Consider the following 22,067-nt stretch of genomic DNA (forward strand, 5'->3'; position numbering starts at 1 on the left):
TGTATGTCGTACATGTCTTATACGTGCGATCATCCCTCAGGAACCCGCCGCGGTTGCTCAGTGGCTATGGTGTTGGGCTGCTGAGCACGAGGTCGCGGGATCGAATCCCGGCCACAGCGGCCGCATTTCGATGGGGGCGAAATGCGAAAACACCCGTGTACTTAGATTTATGTGCACGTTAAAGAATCCCAGGTGGTCCAAATTTCCGGAGTCCCCCACTACGGCGTGCCTCATAATCAGAACTGGTTTTGGCACGTAAAACCCCATAATTTAAAAAAAAAATCCCTCAGGAAAGTCAAAGTGTAGAAGAGGCTGGAAATAGATTTCCTTTGATTCGGCTAATATACCACGTCAAAGTCATACCACCAGCCTCTCTATTCTAGTCTTAATAAAATTTCAGCAGCAGCTCGCACGCAGCTATATCTGAGTGGGTATACTATAAACAGCTAGCCATATAGAGTAGCTACCTAGTTTATCGCTTATCCCTATTGTATTGAGCTTGCTCGTCAACCACGGATAAGAACACAAACTATGACAAAAACAACAGCCACGTGGCTCCATTTTAAACCTAAACACTCACCTTCCTCCATGCAGTCCGCAGTCGGACAACGCACAGCAGTAGCAGAATCTTCCACTGGCACCAAGGTGACAACAGTGGCCGTGGTAGTCTGGGCGCTCGCTTCCTTGCCTAAAGATGTGACTGTTGTACTTCCGGTCTCGTTTGTTTGTTCAATCGACGAATTAAATGACAACGGTCGGAGGTCCTTTAACTCGCGCCCGAGGTTCGCCGACACGTTTCCGCCAGAGGTTTCTGTAGCATTCAAGTCGGTGTCGTTGAGCTCGTGGCTGAAAGTGCGAATCATCGGTGCATGGTTCCTCGAATTATTTGAGGCTTCTAGAGCTTCATTCGCCATGCCTGGACTCGCGGTGGTTTTTATGCTGACCTGTGACAATGACATGGAACTTAGTGAGGAGACAGACGCAGCCACTAACGTTGTCTTCAGTAAAGAAATTGAGGATGTTGCAAATGCTGGACGTTTTCGTTCTGCAGACCATTCTATGGGCGCCTTGTACGGCGGCCTGGTTAAAGCAGCATGCTTTGGAATCAATCGCGGGGGCAGTCTGCGGTTATCGCGTGGTCGCGGTTTCCGCTTATGACCAGGGTGCTCTTTCTGCAGTCCTGACACATCCTTAGGAATCTTCCAAATGTTCATTCCAGCGTGCTGGTAAGTGTCATCCAACGTGTCGGTGTCGTTCACCCGGTCAGAAGACAGTTCTGAATCGTTTTTACTCTTGTTTGCTATGACGGGGATCCGAATGTTCTCGCTCGGTGATATTGATTTCGGATTTTTTGTAACGGTTACTTCGCGTTTTTCGTCTAGACCATGCCGGTGCGTAATTTCTACAGCTTTTATTTTGCGTTTGTACGATCCTGCGGTTGTAGATAAGCCGTTCTCCCCGTCTCGTTCAGTGTTAAGTTTAGCTTCGCCAGCGTTTTCTGATGTGTCATACGATCCTTCTTTTGATGACTTCGATTGCAGGTGCCGCTTGTCCGCTTCAGAGTTCCCATATTCTGAAGACAGTTTGGCTGCAGGGGTAGGTTTTGCATGATGCTTTTTCTTCGCATGTTTTATAGGTGGGTATCTGTTGCGAGTTTGTTCAGTATTCTCCAATGTGGTTGGAGCTGTAGACTTTTCTACAGTCGCTGTTTTCGTGATTAATCGCTTGCGATAACGACCTCGTCTTGACATGCGTATCCGGCGTCTGGTGCGATGGCTGCTCATTTGACTGGGAGTTACTTTGCCGGACAAGCTTAATGACGATTCAACTGCACTCGGCGAGGAACCTGGTGTTTCGTGTGAGCTGAATGGCGTTTCTTGTACTTCTGTTTTGGATCCAACACCCTCCCCTGATCTACCAACGTCATGCGGGCTCCCACTCGCGTTCGGTTCTGTCAATGGTTTGCTGCCTAACAAACGGGACACTGTGTTAGTGCTTCCAGATGACATTAACGTATTCCCTCCGTCGGACATAGCATCAAATCCTGTGGTTGCCTTGCTCACTGTGGAAAGATACTCGCGAGAGATATGTTCTACGCGATGATCTTCTGCCACTCTTTGTTTCGTCCACGTTCTTTCTTCGTGCATGCCGTTCGTGGTGGTTAACGCCTGAATTGTGAAGTTATTCTTGGCATCAAGTGCTTCTTTCTTCTCTTTATGTTTCGCGCCATTCATTATTTGAACCACGCTGAATGAGTCATTTGAGGAACTTGACGGCTGAGCCGAAGGCTGTGCGCCCTCATCTGGGAAGAGGTTTAGCGGTGAACTATCGGCCCTACTGGCATTTTCAGGAACAAATCCTACATTTAACAGACCGCCATACTTTTTATTGGACTGGCTGTCAGTAGTTGACGTGACCTCTGTTTCGACGTGATTCTCGTTGTGTTCAGTAATGTTGTCGGCTAATGAGGTGTTGCTACCTGCCGATGCAACGGTTTCGCGGTTGGTTCTCACAACCATGGTTCGTGTGCCATTAGCTGGTTGACCTGAAGAAATATTTTTCAGCGCAGCTTCATCTTTCGAAGGCTGATTTCCTATATCAAGGATAATATTATCTTGAAGTTTTCCGCCAGTCGATGGCACGGGTTGCGTTTCAGACTCGCGCTGTTTTGTAACTGTGATTGGCTCTGGTACGATGTCTGCAGAACCAAAATCATTCGACTTATTCTGGGCGGACCTTGAAATTGCTTCATTTTCTTCAATATCTTTATTTACCGTTTTCTCATTTTCGATGGTCGAAAGAGTTGGCAAATTCCTGCTACCATTAGATACCATATCCATCGGAGACGATGACACGACAATCGGCATGCTATCACTTGCTGTCGTCGATTTCTCGGGTAATGACGAAGCTGAGCTCAAAATGTTGTTTCGAGATGCGATGATCGACATGTTTGAGGTGAGCGTTGTAATGTTACTTCCACTCAAGGCGACGGACATTCTGTCGTCAGCAACCGTAGAGACAGACCGAGATAATTCGGAAACTTCGTTCGTGCTAGTACCGCCTGCCGGAGGCTCGGTGGAATCGCTACCATTAAATAGTGACTCTGGTTTATCTACTTCGACGCGACGGGTCTTAACATCGGCGCCGACAGCAGCTGTTTTCTGTCCCGCGGCACCTGTGAAATGAAGCGGCGTTACATCCTCCCGCTTGCTCTCGTTTAGTCCTCGCATCTCGTCACGTGCAGGGGACACTGTGAGCTCCGTTGAATGGCTGAGACCCTTCTGCGACGGGACAGAGCGTGTATCCAAGCTGGAGTTGACTGAGCGCTCGGAAGAGTCATTCTTCTTATGCTCGTCAAAGTCAAAAACTGGTATGATACGACCGATCTCTCCGTCAATCTTGTCCTGCCGCCGACGGCCACTGACAGATGACTGGGTTGTTACAAGCTTCCCTGTCGCGCCGTCTCCGTGGGAGCCGACCAACGGCATATCGAACCTGCTTGTGTTGTGCGCATTAGGAGCTCCTGTAAAAGGCCCAACACCCTTGTCCCCGACTGAATTCGGAAACGTCGCGCCCTGTCTTTGAGCGTCGTTCGGTGACAGATGCGTCAGGGACCGCACCAGTAGAGGTCGCGACTTTCGTCGTAGCTTGCTCTTTGTGAGAGGTATCGGGGAGCCGATCCCAACTTATGAATGACTCGGCCGCATCCCCAGCGGAGGAGCTCCAGTTCACACTGCCGAAGGTCGCCTTGGCAGAGCTAGCGGTGATGCCAGTTCCACTAATCCTCCATGTGGGGCCGGCACTACTCGCGTTGGCGCCGCCACTCGTATTCCTGCCAACCCTGATCACGTAGATGCTGATGTTGCCGTTTTCGATGCCCCAGATACGACCACCACTGCCGTTGGGTGCTACCGCCGGTGTTGTGGACACTTCCGGAAATCTACCTCTTCCAATGAACCTGCGAACTAGATTTGGAGTGACCGACAGGGTGTCATTAACATTTTTAAGCCACAGCCGAGGACTCTTGGTGGTTGGACCAAAGTCCTTGCGTCCCACAGCTGATCTCCAATGAATGGTGAAGGGCTCCTGCCGGAACGGTTCGTGCACTTCCGGCTCGGCGAGTGTATGGGTCTCCGGGGAGGCGACCTTCGTGGTGCGGAGAGAATCGAAGTTGACGTCTGCGATTTCTATCATGGAGAACTCAGTGGTTGGTTCCCCTGCGAAGGCTCGCTTCCCGGGCACCATGAACTGCTTGTTTCGGGGCAGGGCCGACGCGTTGCGGGCCGACTCCACGCCGCCAAGACGACCGGCCAACACTGCGAATCAAGGAAGCGTCGAACGAAACAACTCGCAATTCAAAGAGTAGGTAAGTCGAGTAATATATGCCTATAACATGCACAAACCTCGGCGATGTGGCGGGTCCTTTAACGGAGGCACGACGACACCTGCGCAACAAAGAGACGGTATAATACAATACTACGATAATGACAACAGTCGTCGATATTCAGTCCCGCTTTGAGTTTTCATCGCAACTTATTCTGACACTGCGATCCGTTCTTTAACGCAATCCCAGTCAGACAAATGTGCAGACATTTCCGACAATGAACGCGATAATGTAAATTTAAAGCGTACTGTTCGAATGGGTCATAAGGCAAAAAATCTAAGTTAACAGCACCGTTTCTTTCTTCTTTCTTTTTTCTCTCTCTCTCTCTTTCGCAGCATTATGTTTGGCAAGCCGCCACGGTATCAATGTGAATATTCTAACAAGTCAAGGTGATGTCGCACTAGTCTGCGATGGCCTTAGCATTGTACCACCTTTTTCAAATAGGTGCTATTCAAGAGGGTGAGCATACGTAAAATCGCATTATGCGCAAATTTCTCAGTGTTGCTAATTTTTCAGCAGGGCATCACATTTATTCCGCTTCGGGACGCGACATACAAGTCAAAAGTGACAACTGAAAGCCAACCACAAAATTGCTCCTCTGTTATTTGAAGCTATTACTAAAGACAAACATTTTAGCAATTACATTGAACTACATGCAAAACGAGTCATTCTCAGCATGTTCCTTGTTTATTCACCCCAGTCTATCGTATGCACTGTCGGACTCATCAGCGAACAAGGCATGACAGCAATTTAAAGCACTGACGAGCTATAGTGATTGTCTACTAATAAACACATTTCGGACAATCGTGAGCGCACAACGCAAAGAACGAGGCCAGTTCTTCATTTAGCAGTGTGTGTTTTTTCGAGTGGTGGCTATCGATAACATAATCGACAGGTTTGCTTATAACACAGGCGTGTCAGGCTCGAATTTTCATCACCCTGTCGCAAAAACGTGCAGTGTTCGCCGACCAACCTGACGGTGGCACGAACTCCGGTTTCTCGACCTTCTTCCAGACGATGGCCGCCAACGCGAGAACGAGCAGTGTGAGGGCCAGGCCAGCAATGAGGAGCGCTTTGGGGCACTCGCGCCGTCGCTGCTCTCGAGTGCTCGTCGACCTGCGATCAAGATCGAGTGGTCAGCGCAACCGCAATGACCTGTCGCTCTAGAATTACGCATAGCGACACATAACTGACATTTGGCCTTACGAGAGCGGCGTAAAAATATAAGCCAGGAAAGCCCCACTTCTTTTCATGTCGGAAAACGATGAAAGTTGTTCCTTTTTCCCGTCAACGTCGAGCCACAGCGAGAAAAGCAAAGGCTCTTAATTGGCCAGCGGTGATCGACTGAACCACGCCAATAATATCGAGCTGTAGTGATACTTCCATGCAGACAAGTTCTAAAGGTGGCAAGACAGTTTCCCGTATCCACAAATGTTCATCGAAACCGTTCGGACCAGTGAAGCGGGCTGGATTCTGATATGACGTGCCAGACAAGGAATCAGCTTGATACACTGTAATAGAGAGAGAGAGAGGGACAAACTACGCGACTCCTCACATATAAGACGCGAACGAGGCGTAACGGCGGGCGCCGTGAGGGCGCCAGATCCAGTTGCACAACGAGAGCGCAAAATATCGTTAAAATCGTTCAATCGTTATCGTTAAAAATCGCCAAATCCGGTGGCACAAAGGCAGAGCACGAAACGTGGGAGTATGCGAAATCTGACTGTTTAATGAACTCGCAAAATCCGTTTTAACGATTAGAGAGCTCTAAATCTATATAGTTGTACTTCATAACAGCGGGTTGGACAGTGAGACATCTTAACTGTCCGACAAACGTTTAGCTTCAGCGGCACTGTTTCAGCGAGCCTGGCGCTGTTCGATAGTCTCCCACGCTTGACGCCTATGCTGCGCCTCCACAATGCTGCAGCGTCGTTCAGCAGTGATAGATTATAATTACGCTACAGACAACTCACTTCTTACGATGCATCCTGGAAGGTGCTGAATAAGCCGTCAATTCAGCGGAAGCGCCATGGTGCAGCGGTTACAATTCCCGACTCGTAAACCAAAGTGTGTTTACCATACAGTTGGTTATAGGTGTTCTATGATTGTATTCCGTTGATTACGTATACATACTGCTACGTGCTACTCAAGGGTTCATCTTCGAGTAGCAGGAGCTCCGGGTTCAAAGCAGGAGCTCCGGGCTCATTTGGACCACCAGTCTTTCTTTTTTTTTGCGTAATTAAGACCACAATTTCTTTACTCTCGCACGCGCGTGTAGATCGACCCCAGTCACCATCTGTAGGTGCGGCCCACGCAAGGACTATAGTATACGCGTTTGATGACGGGGAAGCTGGCGACAAAGCCATGACGAACGAACCCTGGCAGCAAGCATGCGAGAGGATATACGTATATACAGATATGCGTATAATATGCAGAACGAGGAAACACTTGCCCCGATATCAGCGCTGATTAGAGAGCGTCGGTAACGCGTAAAGTTTCCTGCAGAATATGGTTCCTCCGTTGTATGGGCTATGTGATCGGGCACTGCTATCAGTATGGAAAGCTTGTGCGTCCGGTGCCCGTAGTGTACAAATAGAATGCGAACAGCCGCAGAGAGTGGCCCATAATACAGTCCGCGCTACCTGTTGAACATGCCCAGTACAGGCCATAGTACTACTGCGTTATGATCGGCTGCAGTTTGCTACATACTTGCTTTGCCAGAACGCCACCGCTGCTGCTGTTCCCGCCGCGCTGCATCACCTAAAGGCAGCGCGTATGCGTATGTGCTATAGTCGAGCGCATAGCTTTGCGGCATACGCTGGTCGCGTGCGTGCTTGCATGTTTGCTTCTATTTATTTATTTATTTATTTATTTATTTATTTATTTATTTATTTATTTATTTACTTATTTACTTTTTTTACTTATTTGTTTGGTTGTTTGTTTTGTAGTGAAGAAGAAGAACAGGGAGCAAGCAGTAGTGGGGCGCTCTCATAGATGTAGGGCGTGAGCGCAGATCACGAGCTCTTGGCGCCGAGACCGTTGCTCTCTTGCGACTGTACTGGTTTTTCGCCTGCCGCTTGCCGTCAGTAAATCTCCTTATCAGTTTGTTTGTTTGCTCGCTTAATCACTTGCTTGCTGATGATGCGTCGCCCACCCATCATCAGCACCTTAACCACTGCGCAATGAGCTCGAAGCCACACCGCAATGAATGTCATCATCGGAAGATCGCTCTGATTACAACATTCGAGCAGAAATGTCGAAATGGACCTGCGCAGATTATTCGCGCAAGATCGACACAGCTTGCTTTACTCACACATGACACTGAGACAACACCAAATTTCGTAAGAACTGCGTCTTCTATGCATGCCAGGCACTAGCTGTCAGAAATAGTATTATTGACGAACGGCAACGACAAAGGAAGCGCATTCATTTACAAATCAAGCACCGCATTGGGCGTTCTATGCAGGAGAAACGAAAGTTAATTGATGAAGCTTTAGCTTGGAGTCAACTTGGATTTCCCTATTCAAACACGCGTGAAACGCATAAATGCTCTTATTGGAAAAACTGTTCAACCGATTTCAATGACATTTCTTGCATTTAAGAGAAAAAGGCTGAATTTTACCGAGCATAGGAAGGAAAATTCTGATCTAGAGCCTCTTTTTAGTGCTTTCTTTTCTTTTTTTATTTAAAAAAATGCCAAAAAATCGGTAGGGTTTAAAAAATGGAAGCACGCAGTTCACAAAACTGTACCTCTGTGACCAAAAACAGATATCGCAGTTCTGTAAACTGCATTTGTAAAAGCACCTCAAGCGGACAAATGTGATATATGACTTAATTTACTGCTTGCGTGAAATCCTTACAATACTTACGCAAGTTTTGTAGACGTTTTATTCACAAGTTAGCGGTATATTTGCAATATTAAACAGTTTTTGTAAAAAGTTGGCGGCCTATATCAATCATACCTGCTAAATTTTACGATTTTATCGTAAGCTGCCCGATATTTAAAGCTCGTTTACGACTGGCTTATGGATAATAATAAATTATTTTACATTTGCGCTCAGTTGAGGGTAAAATTTTTTAACGCAATTTCTCAGCCTGATTTTCCGGACCTGCTGGATTATTCGGACATAGCCAGCATCCACTTGTTCATAGAATGGGAACCAAAATATTGGCCACCGTTACGTGAATGCTTCATGAATAAGCATGAACATTTTCGTTTGTCGGTGACGCAGATCATCCTTGCTGCGACATACAGGGCAGAATGCCTATTCACGGGAGTCTCTACAGAACGCACTTCCCGAATTTCTTTAACAAACAGTCGACATCTTGAGTAATAAGACACATTTTAGTCATTTTCAGGAAATATTAGTAGTTTCTGGCTTCTATACCGCAGTATTTCTCAGCTGCTAAGGCTAGCAGGTCTGTGAAAGCGCTGCTTCCCAAAGTCGGTACATTTTAATTTATTTTCTTTTAAAGCAAGTCTTTTAAGGCAAGTTATTCTAGCAAAAGCCGCAGAAGCAGTAAATGCACAGCGAATTTACGAAGCTGTCTTTCTCTCCCCGCGATCACTTCGGCCGACTGTAGCTCGCAATGACAGAATGAAAGATGCCGCCTATTCCAGCTTCATGGGGGCAAGGCTAAATGTCACGGCCTGGAATTTTCGCGAGGTTAATCCCCGCTCGTAACACGCTGCCCATTGTGGCCCGTTTCGGTTGTCTTCCTCTTTTAAAACAGGACTCCGCACTGTTCTTCCCACGGGCGACCATTCTACAGTCACGTTTCTCTTTTTCTTTTTTTTCCCTTTTTTTTCCTTTATTTTTTTTTTTCTTTGAAGAGAGGGAGTGCGGTGAGAGTTGAACTGGAGGTTTATGATTCATTAATTCGCATACAAAGGCGTGCATACACAGTTCCAATGCACTAACAGGTCAGTTGGACCTCCCGTTAATAATAGATACATCTTAGCAGCTCATGCAGCAAGTAGTGGAGCTACAAGCGTACTAAACTTTGAATGAGTACCGACATGACATTTTCGACTTCTCATTTTGTACGTTAATCCCACAAAGCTCAAACACCATTTCACATCAAAGAAAAATTAAAATAACTGGTTTACATTTATCCATGGTGTTGAAGGGGTTAATGGTACGAAGGAGAGAGTGAAATGATAATTGATTAGATATGAATTAGTAGGTAATTAATTATTTAGTAATTAATTTCGTGAACGATCCACAACTGAGAACTCCCTGCAGCACACCAACAACGCTAGTATGGGCTCTACATTGGGTTTTCAGCGCTTAAATCGGAGTGTTTAGGCATCAAATTCAGCGACTCAAAAACAATACGTTGGGCTTTGTGAGGTGAAGTGAAGGTCCTGTACCTCGAAATCCCCGCAAAAATTCAGGCATGCAGGCCTCAAGAGCGCTTTAAATATATTTTAACCGCTTTTCTACGAAAGAGTTTCGGCTTCGTTTCCCAGAAGGCGTAAGTGTCGTGACGTCGTGACATAGAAGATGGTCACGTGGGAGCAGGACATCGCGATGTTATGGCACTCGCTCCGGCTCGCTTGGTAGTCTGCTACTCAGTGCGCGGCCCGATGTCGCACGATGAGTGATACGTGGGTGTCATTGATGTGTATATAACATGGTATTGAGGCACCCTACCCGTTAAAGGTTTGCAATGCCCTCTAGTTTCAAGCGGGGCAAGCTTGCACGGTCATCTGTGTCCCCAGAGATTGACCGCGTTTAGATAGGGTTCAGAAGTTTCGGAGCTCATCTTTTGACCGATACTGAACTGACGTTCGGGACAGGATGAACAGAGGGAGGAAACGAAGCGTGGCTCGGTGACGTGAATTCACTGGCGAGCGAGCGGGTTTAGGTAAATAGGACGCACGGTGTCAAACTGTGGCACAGGCAGCAGCAGCGGGAATGCGGGGGACGCAGAAGCATGCGGTCAGAGAAATTACTTTGATGGCCTCTGTCTGCGCCATTTTAGCGGTATTGTCATTAAGTGCTACATCTTCTGACTGGTGCGCTAAGCTACCACTTATAATAATAAGACAGCTTAATACGCCATAACGACACGCTCGGCCTCGTTCTCAGCAGCGAAACGCCACAGCCACCACTGCGAGAGGCAGCAAGACGATCCCACGTAACTTGAGCCCAACCTTTAAAATATGCAAATGCCACGTAGCTGGACAGAACCAAGGCAATGCTGTTCGCCGTCGCTTGGAGATACTAGATTATTTTTTTTTTGCATTCCGCCTAATTACCTAATATAGTCTTAATTAATCAACTTCTCAAATATTATAATTAGGTGAAAAGTGTCAATGAGAGAATTATACAGCAACATGAAAAGCTCCCGATACAGTTTTCTCTTGCTCAATACGTGCTACATAAAAGTGTTTTTCCGAGCGTGAAAGAAGCTCGCGAATACACCCAAAACTGGCGCGCGACTGGCCGCTCGAGGTACATTGCGTGTATTCGCGGGCTTCTTTCACGCTTTGAAAAACACTTTTATGTAGCACGTATTGAGCAAGATAAAACTGTATCGGGAGCTTTTCATGTTGCTGTATAATTCTCTCATTGACACTTTTCACCTAATTATAATATTTGAAAAGTTGATTAATTAATTAATACTATATTAGGTAATTAGGCGGAATGCAAAAAATAATCTGAGTACCTCCAAGCGACGGCAAACAACATTACCGTGGTTCTGTCTAGCTACGTGGCATTTGCATATTTTTAATGTTGGGGTCAAGTTACGTGTATACGTGTTACGCGTATTGTTGTAACAGTAATAACGTATAGTGTTACGACTCGGCGTATACGCTGACACCATTTGGTGTGCGTGAATCATGCGTTGTGTGCTTAGGTGTGACGTGATGCTCACTGATTTCAATTGCTGCACCTTTGTGGGGACTTCTAAGATGCTCCCGGTCGCCCGGAAGAATGGACTTTCGGACACCGGCAAGGGACTGACCCCCACATCTACCAGAGGGGCATATAATAAGCGGTCCCGCCGTATTCTCTCTCTCTCTCTCTCTCGTTCTCATTCTGACTCTCATCATGTAAATAAATTAAGTTTTTGCAAAGATGCGTCTCGTCACGGCTCGGCCATGGTAACGCGAGGTCCTGCCTATACGTTATCTGTTTTTGTATCATTTGTTGGAACTTTGTACCCGCTTAATGTTAGAAATAAAGTGTCTATTTATTCTCGAATAATATTGCACCTAGTAATTCTTTCACAGTCGTATCACTGTATGGCATTGTGCCCCTATAGAGTGCTTCTCAACCACTGTGTTAATCTATGTATTGGATGCAACTACATTGTTGAAGAGCAGTATGTGCAGTCATGCAACACGTCTTAGTGTCGACTAGCGGACCAGATAATCACCGAAAAGAGTCAACGAAAGGTAATCAAGCAAAATTTATCTCCCCCCCCCCCCCCAAAAAAAAAAATCCGGTGGAAATAAAAACCGAAAGAATTGCATGGAATTTCGGGGTAATGAAAAGCTAATCGGAACGCTGAACCCTGGTTCTGTTCTTATCGATTTCTGTCGAACTTTCAAAATTACTTGCTTTTCAGTAATTCGCTATTCAGTACGGTGGTAGGAGGACCCTCCAAGGTATCCGGGAGCGGCAGCCAATGAGATGCACACTTCGCCCGATCTTTGGAGATAATCTCATTTGGTAAATGCCAACAGGATACTATATACTTGAAGTAAGCGTGCGTTCTCCAGTCTCACAGTGCCATAATGCAAGCGTAATTGTCGTATCAAGAGATAGGAGCAATGACATTAATTTAGTTTGTGGCGTCCAGGCTATCATTGTTATGCAAGCAGCACCATGCAGGCCACCGCGCGAAGTTTTGAGAGTTAAAGTCGAACACGCATTCGTTATAACCGTTTAATAATAACTTCAAATGTATTTAATGTATATGAACCTTTGCCTCAGCGACATGAGTTAAGTGTAGCAATTCTTACGTAAAATCGCTAAGAGCAACAAATTAAATTCAGGGGCCGTATTCTGAAACGTTCCTCTTCGGCGAAATTTCTTTTTCGCTTTCATGCGCGCGATGATTGACTGTTTTAGTAAACTTGGATGAGCTGATTGGCTGGTTGAGCCCGACGTCATTCCATTTTGCTCAGCCAGCCAATCAGCGCGCGCCTGAAAGCGAAAAAGAAATTTCGCCGAAGTGGAACGTTTCAGAATACGGCCCCAGTTTACGTCTCTCGATTTTCGATTAACAGCATCGCAATAATGGCAAATAAAAGACGGGCAACTAAAGTTGAGCCGTCATTTGGCAGCACATTTTTTTCAACGTGGCTCTGACGCGTATGTCTGCATATAACAGTAAAAAGATGCGTTCTCCAGCGTGAATTCAACAGTGACTCAACGCGCAGCGCCATGTGACGGATTGCTCCAGAACTACTCAACTCACACGGTGCTGCTCTGTTCGTCGTCGTCGTCGTCCGTGAGAAGAGCGGAGACGAAGTCATCGTCCGAAAATTCACTCAGGAACGATTTCGCGTGGCTAAAACAAAGCAACAAAAAAATGTACCTCAGTCACACGAATAAGTACCACGAGAAACGGTTAGATGGGACCTTCAAGCGCTCAGCTATGTTCTTGTGAAAACATACCGCAATGCTAACAATCTTTTTAACTATATGCGAGCTGACCTCATTGAATCACAACGCAATGCTTGCAGTCGGCGGTCTTGCATAGAAACTGCGGTTTACACTGCATTCCCGTTGTTCGACGGGAATGTAGTGTCGCCAAAGCTTGTCGCGTCTTTTGCCGTCCTTTGTCTAAGTTCGCGCTGTAAAACATCGTGTTCGAGAAAAAGCGAAGGAGAAGGTGGAATCTTTTGACTTGTGATCGATGTCCACATTTCAAGAATACTGCACAGTGTGTTGAACTATAGCTGCAGGAAGCTTGCACGAATTACATCATGTTAAAACAACTCGCGCGCGCCCGCGTGCGTTAGGCAGAATCCAGGACGAATAAACCTGCAGAAACAGCAGGCAGAAAAACGAGAGAAAGCAAATACTCGAACTTTTAGAAAATATTCTCCGTTTAAAGGATATGTATACGCATGCAGCCTCTGCGTATAATCTAACTCCGCCACTTGGTGTGCAGCTAATGCAAGAAAGCTAGGAGCTCGATAATTCATCGCTGACGTCTTCATTAAGAAGCGTACGATTCTTAAAACTAAGCATCGTCTCATGCTCGCGGTACACCCCTCGGGTCTTGAAAGCGTGGATTTTATGCGTCTCAGGTGCTCACGTTTGCCTACCGCCTATATAAGATCGCCTATATAATCGAGCTTGCGACGCGTGAACATGGTCGCCATTCTTTTGTCCAAGGCAGCATCGCTTTTTGTAACCTCTCTTGCTTTTCGCGGCCTTCACGGCTATGCTTTACATGTCCTATAGCGCGGTTGCAGTGAACAAGCACGACGCGTTAAACGGTCGAATTCGCGCCGGTAAGCGGCACGCAGTGTATATCACAAGCGACGTCTCTAAGCGGGAAGCCAGAGAAACTGGCTGTTTGTCAAAAACGGTGCTCTGCATACAACCAGTTAGCCTATATCGAGGCGCTTGAGAAAGCGTCGACTTACAGCTTCCGCGTACTCATTCGGGACGAAGTGGTGCCCGGTTCTTGCGCCCAGGTAAACACGGAGTGCTCAACGCTCACACAAGGCCGGCAGAAACGTCGATCCCGAGAAAGTCGCGGAACATCGTTCCCTCAGCGTGAGTGGCGCACCCTGTGAATCACGCGCGTGCCGCTTGCAAACGACGGCGATGAGGATAAGGATGTTGCTACTTGCGGCCGGGGATCACGTCCAAGTTCGCATTCTCGAAAATAAACATAAGCTTAATTTATATAACTACTTTTGTTTGTCCAATCCTCCACCGTAAGTATGCTGCGCCACGTGAATGAGAAAAACATGGTCACTGGTCAGAACTTTTTTTTTTTTAATTCCTCCCGACTCTTCGGCAATACCCAATAGTGGGTATGTGTCATGCAGCAGAAGGAAACAAAACAAAACCAAACTTCACCATTCTCTTTATCCATCCCTCAATAAATACATTTTATCATCATCATCCTTTCTTCGAGAACCTATACTCTTGAGCATCGTCACGGGAACGTTCGCGCTGCTGTTACGGACTTTGATTCAAGGCAGCGATCTCGCAAATGTCGCTGTTTCATTTTCTCTTAGGCTAATGATAGCTTTTCTACATTCAATTTCGCATAGTTCCTGTTTTCAGCCTTGATTTCGTACTAGTTTTCGTTTGCACGACCCGATTCTTGGCTACTCCCAAGTCTTCGAACCTTCCAAAAAGAACTACTGTTATGCAGCTACCAATTAAGTCCATACCCAGGAATTATTTTTAGAGGGGTTTTGCGGGAACAACAGTGGCCATTTTGAAAGACTCCTATTAACTTATTCTCACGTGTGAATCAAGCAAATCGCTGACATATGTTATAATGTATACGCATAATGCATATATATTTACATGTACACCCGGCGACAAAATAAGCTGGGACATGAAATATGAGAAAAAGCTGAATATCTCCGCAGCCTGTAGAAGTAGCCCGTAAAACACTGTACGACAATGCTGTTAGCATATTCTAGGCGAAGCCCGAAATGCAAATACCAAGCTTCGTTGTGAGGCTGCGGAAATATTCAGCTTTTCATCAGATTTCATGCCCCGGCTTATTTTGTCGCCGGGTGTACATACATGTAGTGACTTACGCAATGCAATTAAGTTGTGCTGAGAGGTATATCACCACAGCAATAATTTCGGAGGGTGTCAGGACCCCCATAACCCTCCCCTTTGTTACGGGCCTGACTGCTGCTACAGAGTTCATTGGTACGCAGAAACTACGAAAGAAATGAGTTTCCTCGCGGCCTGTGATTGTAGCACGAAACTCGGAAGTACTCATACAGTGGATCTGACAAACGCGAGTGGACACTGCCGAAATCGGCTCTTTGATTGCACGGGGAGGTTGCAATGAAATTCAGTCTTGTTGTGGATCATCTGTTCAGAAAGGCTCTGCAACCAACTGCGATGCGGAAGTGGACTAGCCATAAATTTTTCCGAAGGGTAGGGGGGAGGGAGGAGTGGGCACCCACTTTACAAGGAAAGGCACCCTGGCTACGCCACTGGTATACGGTGCTGAGATTTGCAAGATGTATTTGGAAAATCTGATCCCCCAGCGTATACTGACAAATTCCGACTTGCTACTCTTTACCTATAGCTTACCTACTTGTAGCTACTAGTTACAGCAACAACTGTACATTCACATCCTTTCGGTGGCGCGGCGAAGCTGAAAGTTTTGAAAGCAGAAGCTTTCAATTCATATTGATTTTTTTAAGCGGAATTTTTTTCACACTTCTGTATGGGCATCCCAATGATGACTGCAGTTTTGATAATAAAATCAAAATTACATTCATATTGCACTCCGTGGTCGTTCTTTTTGAAGAAGTAAAAAAAAGTGACTCAGATTGTGTCTTTGCTGTGCCACGAAATGAGTCGGCTTGGGTTTCCAGGGCCTGTATTCAGTCAGTATTTTTCCTAGGGTACGTTGAGGTAGTAAGCACGCGAGAGCGCGCACAGCGAGCTGTTTAAGGCTGGTCTGGGAAAACTACCTCTGACACTGCTCTCTAACTACACCCGCTATCTGAAATGTCTTCCATGTATATGAGCAATGCACCAGTCTAGGAGGAAAGTGCGATGACGCCACTGCAGTGGAGGAGTCAGGTGGATTTGTTTAGATCAGGACAGTCGCAAAAAGGATCCCGAATATTTTTCACTTTCACCAAATATGTTATATTGGGCAGAATAAACATTCGACACAACGGAACCAAGACTACTTTTTCAACATACGCCTTTGTTTTACTCGGAAAAAAAATTTAACTGAAACAAGGTGCTAAAATGTCGTTATCAAGATGCAAAATGTTGGAACTTAAAAAGCGCTTGGTATAGATAATACAGTTTTCTACTCATTAAATGTTTTACTCTACATCTATACCACCTCTCTCACGGAATTAAGCTAATCGAGTTTAATTAGTCGTAGCACGGCATGAACAAAAATGCGAAAACCAGCCTTTGAGCGAAACCCCGTACGAACGCCTCAAGGAAAACATCTCAACGCGTACCGTACCTTTGGAACGCACCCGCCCACAACAGCTTTTCACCAGCGAACAGCTCAGTTACTGACGCCCTTCCCAGATGCTCCACAGGATGCCGCAACTATTTGGTGTGCACAATGCAAACATTCACGGCGCTCTGCTCGGTGTACTTTTCCTGTAGCGCTTACCCCAGCCTGTTCGCCTCGTCCTCGCCGCCTCTGACGGCACGACGCTAGGCCACCTAGCCGAGTTGGCCGACAAGATCCACGACGCCGCCACTTCGGTTTCTGCCGTTGAGGCACACGCATGAGAGCTCAGTGGTCGCACAGCTCAAGGCGCGCATTGAGCACTTCTCCGCGACCATCACTTTGCTTCATGCGTCTCGACAGCTAGCGCCAACGTTCCACCAACGCTGAGGGGTCCAGTGACACTCGCGCTAGGACCGGTCAGCGCCAGCGGACCTGCTTTTATTAATCACGCCAGATCACGGCCACATGTGACCTCGCCCCTCGACCTGGCCGACTATATATACTCACCATTAAGGACAGGATTTCGGGCACACGTTTCCTCACCGACACTGGCACTCAGGTCAGCATAGTGCCTCCATCTAGGACTGACCGCGATTCCCAGCCTCATGGGCAGCCGCTGCTGCGTGCCGTTCATTCCTTGCAACATTGCGTCGTAGTTCACTCACCATCAGCCTGGGATGGCGTCGCATGCACAGGTGGATTTTAGTCCTCGCTGATGTCGCCGCCTCAGTTCTGGTCATGGCTTCCCACCAGATACCGGTTGAGCCCATCGACATTCCAACGACTGCCATCTCGACACCCTTCGCTTTGAGTTTGCGCACATGCACTTTGGGTTACGCAACGCCGGACAGACATTTCAATCTTTCATCGCTGAGGTGCCATGTAGTTTGACGGTGGTCTTCGCATACATCGACGACATCCTGATAGCCAGCGCTCCTCCGGAGGACGACGATTTAGCGTCACCTATACGTGAGCTTTTTCGTATGTTACAACAGCACGGCTTCGTCATGAACCCATGTGCACGAAAGTGCCTTTTCGGAGCCTCCAAGCAAGACTTCTTGGGCCATCGCATTTCTGCGTTCGGCGTCCTTCCGTTACCGTCCCACATCGAGGTAGTCAAGAACTTTCTGGAACCCAACACCCTTTGCCATTTTCACAGTTCTTGGGCCTCGTAAATTTCATACAGCCGATCACGGACCTATTGAAAGCACCAGGGTGCCGACCGTCTTCGGCAATACCTTGGCTGCCAAACAAGCTATCGGCAATGCAACTCTTCCTGGGTACTATTCTGGACGTCATCAAATTCCGCCATGTTGTAAAATTCTGTATAATTAATGACGCCATTTTGAGCCAATCAGAGGACGTAGCATCCTTCGGAGCCAGTCAGAGCTGACAACATGGCGAATTCGACAGTATGGCGGAATTTGACACTGTCCAGGATATCACTCCTTGTGCATCTCCGGTTTGACGCGCCAGCTATATAGAGTGATGATGGCAACGATGATGGAGAACTCCATTGTTGCCACCGGAGCTGTATTGCAAAAGTATATTAGTTCTGAGGTGTACTCTCGGACGCTACAATCTGCCGAGAGAAGCTACAGCGTATTCGATCGCGAGCTGCTGGTAATCCACGCCACCATCACTTTCGCTACTTATTGGTCTTCCAGTAAGTTGCACGTGCTGACCAATCATAAGCCTTCGCCTTGTGTGTTCAGCACGAACACCTCGAAGAACGCCGCTGGGGAGATTCGACATCTCGCACAAATTTCCGAGTTCACCACTGGCATACAGCTGCAGCATGTCAAGGGAGCTGACAACAGAGCTGCCGATGCCCTCTCCCGAGATGCAGCGGTCGATTCCACATCGACTATGACAGACTGAGATGCCATTGCGTAGGCACAGCCCAACGATGCTGAACTGCAAGAAGACCCTTGCTCCCTGCGTCTCGAGCTCGCCCCTCTCCCGTCTGCCTCCCCCCCCCCCCCCACTCACTGTAGTGTGGTGTGACGTGTCATCTAAGGTCCCTATAGATAAATTGGTGTGAGCGTCTATTTCGCGCCATTTTATCCCCGCAAGATTCCAGCGAGTAAATTCCCAGCCCGTCTGGAGATGTTGACCAGGGCACTCCCGGACATCTAGGGGCCCAACCACCTTCCAATAGACTTAATAATGTTTATTTTCCGGCCGACCTCTCTACATTTTCCAATCAATAAACTACTACTTCCATCCATCCAATCTGCATGCCATTGCTCGTCCTGGTACACGGGTCACTCAACACCTCGTCACTCAGTGCTACGTCTGGCCTCGTTCATGTCAATGGTTGCACACCTGCATTGCGTACACTAAACGACCGAAGTGACCCCTCACACTGGGCGGCACTAGCGTTTCCTGCCTCCCGACCAGCGCTTCGACCATATATGCATCTTGACATACTATAGTTGGACCACTCCGCGGTCCCCATCGTCATCACTGTGGAGATTATAGACGGGGGCATGCGCCTTCGTCTCAGCTGGATTTCGCGTTTCGATCACCTCACGACAGACCACGGACGGCATTTTGAATCTGCCCTTTTCGCTGCCCTTCTCTGCATTAATTCTTTGCGTCAAGCACTGTCGCACTACTGCTACCGTCCGTATGCTAACGATATGGTCGAGCGCCTTCGTCGGCAGCTCAAGGCAGCCCTCACAGCTCTATACGTACTAAGTCTCATTTGGATAGAAGCCCCGTCAGATCTGATACCTTGTAAAGTCCTATATTAATGCGGTAGCATTAGGAGTGTATAAACATGTGTGTATAAACATGTGTCTGAAGTGTGGGAAGCCGGTCACGTGGCATAGAGGGGATGGCAGAGCTTAGAAGAGAGCATGTACATGTATATGTAGGCAGGACGTGTGTCGAGAAAGCTCCTGAACAACACTTTGCATTGTGATGAACGAGGTTTAAAACATGGATCCGTCACTTTAATGCGGTGTTACGTGATTCTAACGCATTTCTCTCTCATTTACCGCTAAATCGCAACTGAATTCTTTTATAACATATCTTTATTATTCATGCGCTAGGTTTCATTCGGGGACAATTTTTTGAAGTTAAATTTACAAATGCCGCGCTAAGGGCGCACCTATCTCATGTTATCGTTTGCGTATGTGTACTGCTTGGCCACATTTTTGTAGAATTTTTCTTCTTCTGGAAAGAATGTATCTAATGAATGTTATAAACAGCTGCTGAGTATGTCGTATTTATATCTTTATTTGTAATTCTCTACTTTTATGGGACTACCGCCGGAGTGAATAAACCTATAAGCATGGAGGTGTGCTGAAATAAATTGTGTAGGCCTTGGCTCTTTTTTTTTTTTTCCACACAATGTTGAATGTACATATTTATTATGGGCCCCGTCCAGGCACGGCGAAGTTCATTGCAAAGCACAGTCGTTGACCCTAAACATCTTCATGCTCCGGGATGGGTAGTTCGACACGAGCACGCAGAAGTGGCGCAATCATTTCTGGTGCGCCCCTTACGCGCACTGATTACGCTCTTCACCACGTGATAAGCAAAGCCAGAGTTAAAACACTGGCGAATAAAATTACGTAACAGTCAGCAACTCATAACATTAAGCGGAGCAGTCGCCGAGCATAATTACTGCAGTTCAGTCGTTGTCCTTGAAAGCAAAATACGGCGCAAATAATTTTGTTTACGCTCTCGCTTTTGCATTACATTATCTTGCCTGCTGCCCCACATCCCAATTGGTGCGTCGCTTACCCGGGCCACCGGAGCGAGGCCGCACACGCTGCCCTTTGGGACGTAACCCCTGCGCTATCTTGCTCGCCCCAGTTATGAAAACAACGCATCGTTTAATTAAAACACTGTAAATCGCCGAGTCATACCGCAATACTCAAAATAGACCTTCAACATAGCCGCGTAGCAAACACCACGCCGGCAAAGCATGGCTCTGAAGAGATTCGCGGACCATGGCCTCCAACAAAAGGACGGCGCGCGGCGCACCCTGAGCTCTTACTTTTTTTTTTCTCCGAACCGTCCCACTCGTACGAAGAGCGTAGTTCCCCCTCCCCAACGTTACTAGACTAGCTAGTCTAGTAACGTTGCCCCTCCCCAAGGTTACTAGACTAGTAACGTCGCCCCTCCCGGTGTAGCGGCTGGATACACTCCGCGGGCACAGATTGGGGCTTTTTTTATATATATAGACAGATAACAGCTTGCGCGCGCTTTTGAACTGTTACGACAAAATACATCGGCGGTGTATATTGTTAGTTTGGACGACATTAATTGCGCTGAGCTTTGTTAATATCGGCGTACAGAAGTAGTCTAACGTAGAGACTGTCAAGCAAGGCTGCTAGCATGAGCTGCTCGACTCCGCACTAGAACAAAGCTTTCAGGCAGAAGTGTTTGGCGCCTCAGTACCAAAAGTGTATGGCCTGCCGGTTCTTCCAAGAAGTATATTTGACCGAAACTGAAAGAAACCTTTGCGTGGCCGCAGGCGCTGTCAATCCGGTGCGCGCTTAGTTTCCCCGGGAAACAGGAATTAACCTGAGGTAGGGCTTCGACTGTTCAAAAGTAGTACATCAAATTAGAAAGAAACCTGATTAAAAATCACAAAACTAATCTCATCACCGGACCCATTAATATGTTTTTCTTACAAGCCGTATTTTATTTTATTATTTATTTATGTTTAACTGAATTATATTGCATAGCGTTTCTTATATTTCTTGGGGTATTTCATTTTTCGATCATAACTCTGTTATCGCTCTCTTATTTTTCGACAATACAACTATTTTTACTGAAAGCTTTCATTTACCATTTGTTCTTTTTATTCATAACCAGCCGACACCTCTTGATACTATTCAGTTTCTTTTAAGCTGTTCCTTCTGCCGTTTTAGTTGCTTAATTTTTTTTCTTTTTACTTTAAACAGCCAAAGGTGTATCTCCTGTTACTTCGTCTTTTATGGGAAAACTGAAAGTAAATGTCTGGTAATGTTTCAGGTGACAAAATCTGCAAATAATCTTCATGAATGTTAGGTTGCGCTGCATAGTTTTAACAATGAACACACGAAGATTTTAAACACGATCACAAACACAAGATGATGGGTGTGTGTGGCCATGCTTTCATCGTGCGCGTCCTTAAGAACTATTCAGCGCAATTTCGCATATATGACTAAAAACTCATTAAACTAGCCTACACGCAACCTGTTAAAGAATCTTCACGCGGAAACAGGCGTAATTGTCAATCCGATGGGCTTACTTTTTCCCAGAAAATGTTTTTCTTTCTGCTTGTTTGTTTTAGCGCTTGTCTCTATACTGTTGTTATTCTTAATGGTGTCATTTTTTCTTCATGAATCCACTAGTGCTTGAGCCGGAGCATGAGCTCAGTATATTGAAATAAATAAATGTACTGAAACCAGAAAGCTTATTTTTAAAAAATAGAAAACACCGGTGCTATAAAAAAATTTCTTGCGTCATAAATAACTGTTGATTATGCATTCGAACGGTGGTATCCATTGGATTT

General features: G+C 46.6%; 1 protein-coding gene across 1 annotated transcript; it reads right to left on the reverse strand.

Annotated features, from left to right (window-relative positions):
• Positions 1–744: 744 nt before the first annotated feature.
• LOC125944684 (uncharacterized) lies at positions 745–17,195 on the reverse strand. The gene is made up of 5 exons (XM_049665624.1): positions 17,083–17,195; positions 12,821–12,940; positions 5,358–5,500; positions 4,404–4,445; positions 745–4,316 (listed from the first exon to the last, which is right to left on the reverse strand). Exons 1-5 carry the CDS (start codon positions 17,193–17,195, stop codon positions 3,514–3,516), a joined length of 1,221 nt encoding a protein of 406 aa, XP_049521581.1. The 3' UTR covers positions 745–3,513.
• Between the last annotated feature and the right edge of the window lie 4,872 nt (positions 17,196–22,067).

The sequence above is a fragment of the Dermacentor silvarum genome, chromosome 1 (genome assembly GCF_013339745.2).
Source record: "Dermacentor silvarum isolate Dsil-2018 chromosome 1, BIME_Dsil_1.4, whole genome shotgun sequence".
In the NCBI taxonomy this organism is placed as follows: Eukaryota; Metazoa; Arthropoda; class Arachnida; order Ixodida; family Ixodidae; genus Dermacentor; species Dermacentor silvarum.